The sequence below is a fragment of the Nansenia antarctica genome (genome assembly GCF_963989245.1).
Source record: "Nansenia antarctica genome assembly, chromosome: 1".
Taxonomy (NCBI): Eukaryota; Metazoa; Chordata; class Actinopteri; order Argentiniformes; family Microstomatidae; genus Nansenia; species Nansenia antarctica.
The window spans coordinates 27,239,203-27,244,202 of NC_137674.1; the positions used below are offsets into that span (position 1 = coordinate 27,239,203).

Here is a 5,000-nt window from a genome sequence, read left to right on the forward strand (position 1 = left end):
CCTAGCACCAGGGGAGCCCCCCCTCCCAAATTTCGTTGTTTGGTACCTGTACTATAGCAATGACAATAAAGACCATTCATTCATTCATTCATTCATTCAACTGCACATAGACAACCTTCTAAAGAAACTGAATTTGAAGCTAAGCTTTTTCTTTAGAAACAAGTATTGTTTCTCAGCTGCTGCAAGAAAACGTCTGGTTGCTGCCACCTTTCTGCCTCTCTTGGACTACGGTGATGTCTTGTACATGAATGCCTCTGCTACCTCTCTTCAACATCTGGATGCAGTTTACCATGGCTGTAAACCCCTTATGCATCACTGTGTGCTATACTCTCTGGTTAACTGGTCATCTCTCTATATCCGCCGAACCCTTCACTGGTATATTTTCATTTACAAATCCATCCTTGGTCTGCTCCCCTCCTACCTTTCTAACCATCTGTCACGCAAGCAATTCGTCTACGGCCTTCGCACACAGGACATCATCACATACTCCATCCCCTTGGTCCGGACCATGAAAGGCAAAAGGGCGTTCTCATTTGCAGCCCCTTCCTCTTGGAATTCATTACAGCAGAGTCTGAAACTGTCTCATCTGATCCCTCTTTCCAGTTTCAAGCTCTTGCTGAGAGACATACAGTGCGAGTCCATGATTTGTTCTTGCAATTGAGTTGACCCCCCCTTTTGCCCATTGCTGACCCCTCCCTGTCCCTAGCTCTTTAGCTGTCTAGTTTTAGGTTTTGTAGTTTTAGTTTAGTTTTAGATTATCTTAGACTGTTTTAGACTAGTTTTAGTTTTAGACTATGTATTTTTAGTTTAGTTTTAGATAGTGTTGCACGATATACCGGTACCAACGATATACCGCGGTGCCAAAATGTCACGGTGCCTACTATACCATAAGCTTTATACAACGGTACTACCGTGGAATACTATACTACCGTGCTGAACACGGTACCAGCGGGGCAACTCATAACACTTTCGGCTGCGTTCGTCAATTCGCTCCGAGAGCGCCGGAGCGCACACTGGGTGCAACGTCACAGAGCGACCGATTCGTTTGATTGGACGAGAGGCGTTCCGCGAGTGCGGGTCAGATTCCCAGAGCGAATTGACGAACGCAGCCTTTTTCGCGACTACCCATCGCGTTAGCTTTGTCGGCTAACAGGTTAGCAACCTCAAACGTTGTTTGATTGATTGATTGAAAACTTTATTAGAAGATTTGCAGAAGTAGGTACATGAAAGTACATATTACATACAAGGTCAACTAACAGGATAAAAACCCAAGAAAGCCACTGGCTTATTTCAATTGGGGTCCTTGATTTGTTCCTATGGTTCCTGCGAGCTCAGTGGGCATTATCTAGAAAATTAAAACCACTGAGTTTTCTTAAGTTGAGTTAAGTCTTGAGCTACAGTTTGGAAGTAGCCCTTTATTTTTTTGATATGCCAGTGTTTGCTTTTACTTTTCAAGTTCGTGAAAAAGACCCCACAGACGGACAGACATACAGACACAGAAAGACAGACAGACAGACACACACACAGACACACACACACACACACACACACACACACACACACACACACACACACACACACACACACACACACACACAAGCACACACACTTACTTTGCTATGCTCTTGCAAAAGGCCAGTTGGTCTGTTTGATGTTTCAAACTACTTATTAATAAACATGTTATTCACAAAAATATCAGTTTCAGTACTTTTACTTACCTGTAGAGTTACAGAGTAATGCATTAAATGCATGTTATTCATGCACCACTCATTAAGTTATTGTAACTTGTATAAATACATTGCATGTTCATAAAAATAAAAAGTGTTACAAAAGTGCCGCGGTATCGCGATACTACTCAGTATCGTGATACTTGGGCTGGTATAGTATCGCAGGGTAAAATATTGGTATCGTGACAACACTAGTTTTAGACTATGTAGGCCAGGTTTTGTATTGTATTTGTTTGTGGTGGATGTTGTATGCCTGTGAACAGGTCACACTTGAAAATGAGCCCTTGGGGCTCAATGTGTTTTTACCTGTATAAATAAAGGTTAAATATTTTTATTTATTTTTTAAATACACACATACACATACAAACACACACACTCTCTCTCACACTCACATGCTACGCTATGAAAGGTAAGGTAAAGTGTGCTATGCTATGGTAAAGCTACGGTAAGGTATAGTCTTCCATGTAAATACTTCCTTCTTTCTCTTCCTTCAGTTCATCTATGATGGGAAGATTGTGTGGTGAGTACCCCCCTGTGTCTCAGTGTGTGTGTGTGTGTGTGTGTGTGTGTGTGTGTGTGTGTGTGTGTGTGTGTGTGTGTGTGTGCATGTGTGTGTGTTTGTGTCACCATGTAACTGTGTGTCTCCACAGGTGGGAGAGTCTGATCCTGGTGGTGATGTACGTTGGCTACATACTGATCATGAAGTAAGTCTCTCTCTGTCTCACACACATACACACACACACACACACACACACACACACACACACACACACACACACACAGACACATACATTTACATTTACATTTACATTTTTGGCATTTAGCAGACGCCTTATTCCAAAGCGACTTACAATCAATACATTTGACTAAGCAAGTGAATCATCAATCCACCAGTCGTAGCAGGAAGAGTAGTCCAGCTCAGGCCCGGGGCCATTGGCAGTCTGTGATAGAAGGAAAAGTCTACTTCTATCACCATCTTCTAAACCTAGACTTTTTTTTATTTTTTATATATAGACACTGGAGAAACAGAGAAACAGTACAAGGGGGGCAATAGAAGTTTTAGGGGACACAGTAAAGGGGAAAAAGCGTGTGTCTTCAGGAGACGTAGTGCTGGGGGGCAGTAGAAGTCTCAGGAGGAGCAGTTAAGGTGTAACCTGAAGAGATGGGTCTTCAGTCGGGCCTGTCGGGCCAGTCGGACACACACACACACACACACACACACACACCTGGGTAACTGTGGTGACTGTGTGTGTGTGTGTGTGTGTGTGCTCCAGGTTCAACAGCAGCCTACATAACTACTTCTCTGGGAGGGAGGAGAAGGGGAATAAGACTCTGGCCAATGGGAACGCGACGAGCAGCGAGCTGGAGGACGGTAATGGTTGCTATGACAACAGTGTGTGGGACGACCCGTCCCGTCCCCTACTGGAGTGGGGAGCAGGTGAGGCTGACCAGACAGGCCCGATATCGCCCCGGTACCACCAGAACCACACACCTCTAACCCTGTGGTCCAATCACTGGGACTCTACCAGAGCCACACCTCTAACCCCTGGTCCAATCACTTTCACTCTCTCACTCCTGCCTTCTCTAACTCTTCAGTGACATCACGGCTGCTGTGCTGCGATTGGCTCTTCTCAAGGTGCCCTGTCCTATCACCTATCAGTAGACCAGCTGACCTCTCTGCTGCTGTAGATGCCTGTCTTCTTAGCCTTACTAAACCTCCCTCCCCTCTCCTGAGTGTGTGTGTGTGTCTGTGTGTGTGTGTGTGTCTGTCTGCATGTGTGTGTTGTGTGTGTGTGCGTGTGTGTGTGAGTGTGTGTGTGTGTGTGTGTGTGTTTGTGTGTGTGTGTGTGTATGGCGTCAATAATATGTCAATAGTGTCGCGCGAATATGTGTCTCGGCGCTGTTTCCCTGTGTACCTTTCCTCATCTATGTTACTTTGAGATCAATTGACTATTATTACAGTTTTCCAGTATCAGGAATGAGTTCATGTATGTGTGTGTATGTGTGTGCGTGCATGTATGTGTATGTATTTGTGTATATGTGCGTGTGCGTGTGTGTGTGTATGTGTATGTGTGTGTCTATGTGTATGTGTGTGTGTGTGTATGTGTATGTGTGTGTGTGTGTGTGTAGTGAAGCCCAGCCAGGCGTACGGGGGGGGGTCTGTGGTGATGGTGGATGAGCTGATCCACGCCAGCCCGCCCCACTACCGCTTCCCCGACGCCGGCCTGAGGGTGATGATCACCAACCACTTTGGACCCAAGACACGCCTCCGCATGGCCAGCCGCCTCATCATCAACGAGGTACACACACACACACACACACAGACACGCGTACACACACATACACACACACACACCCACGCATACACACACACACGCGCACACACACATACATAGATAAATTCAACAGATTCAATAGAGTACAAGTACTGAGACAATGACATTCAGTTTAGTTTGGCATCTAACCAGTGGCCAGGGTTGCCAGATGGGGAAGGTTTTTTTTATTTTACAAACATCATTGGTAACAGACATACAGTTTAGGGGGCAGGAGATGGGCACCTGCCCAATAGTAATTAGCGGTTTTCTGACAATATAGGTTTTGGGCTGGTTTTTGGTGGATTTAGCGTTTTTTAGACTGTGGTTAAGCTGGAATTGTCAATCCTATCTGGCAACCCTGCCAGTGGCAAAAGACATGACATGTAGACATTGCAAGGCATCATAGTGAGTATAAATAAATAATTATAATAAGTGAATATACATTAGATGGGGAGGTTGGGCGCCAGATTATCCAGAGTCGTAGCTCATCCATTCTGTCCACTAGGGGGCGTACTTTGGAGAGAAGGATGCTAGGTAGCGATAGCAGATGGGGAGTTCGCTGTAGCCTGGCCCGGAGACCCTCTGCAATGTTCACCATCACACCGTGTGTGTGTGTGTGTGTGTGTGTGTGTGTGTGTGTGTGTGTGTGTGCAGCAACAGAGGCTGGTCCAGGGGTCTAACGGCATAGACAACACCATGGTGACGGACGTCAGGGACACCGTGGAGAACGGAGACGTGGCAACGACGGAGGATAAGCAGACAGAGGAGGAGGAGGGGGGAGGGGGGGGAGGCGGGGGAGGGTCTGCCTCTCCCTTTACCATACCTGGTGAGGGTGGGGGGGGGGCGGGGTTGTATACTCAATTACATTGGTTGTTCCATGACATCACATCCTGTCTGTGACCCTGTTGTTGTCTGTTGTTGTCTGTGACCCTGCGTTTCCCCTATCTGTCCATCATTT

At 46.2% G+C, this 5,000-nt stretch overlaps 1 protein-coding gene across 1 annotated transcript in view; it reads left to right on the forward strand.

Moving 5' to 3' along the window:
* LOC308171706 (sodium/potassium/calcium exchanger 4-like) overlaps positions 1-5,000 on the forward strand; it is a gene marked incomplete at both ends in the record, with an annotated part of 16,353 nt that overhangs the window by 7,889 nt on the left and 3,464 nt on the right. Inside the window, 5 exons of the mRNA XM_080546578.1 lie at positions 2,222-2,247; positions 2,378-2,431; positions 3,002-3,165; positions 3,858-4,027; positions 4,697-4,868. Of these exons, the coding sequence (XP_080402704.1) occupies positions 2,222-2,247; positions 2,378-2,431; positions 3,002-3,165; positions 3,858-4,027; positions 4,697-4,868 (586 nt within the window). The remainder of the gene's footprint in view (positions 1-2,221; positions 2,248-2,377; positions 2,432-3,001; positions 3,166-3,857; positions 4,028-4,696; positions 4,869-5,000) is intronic.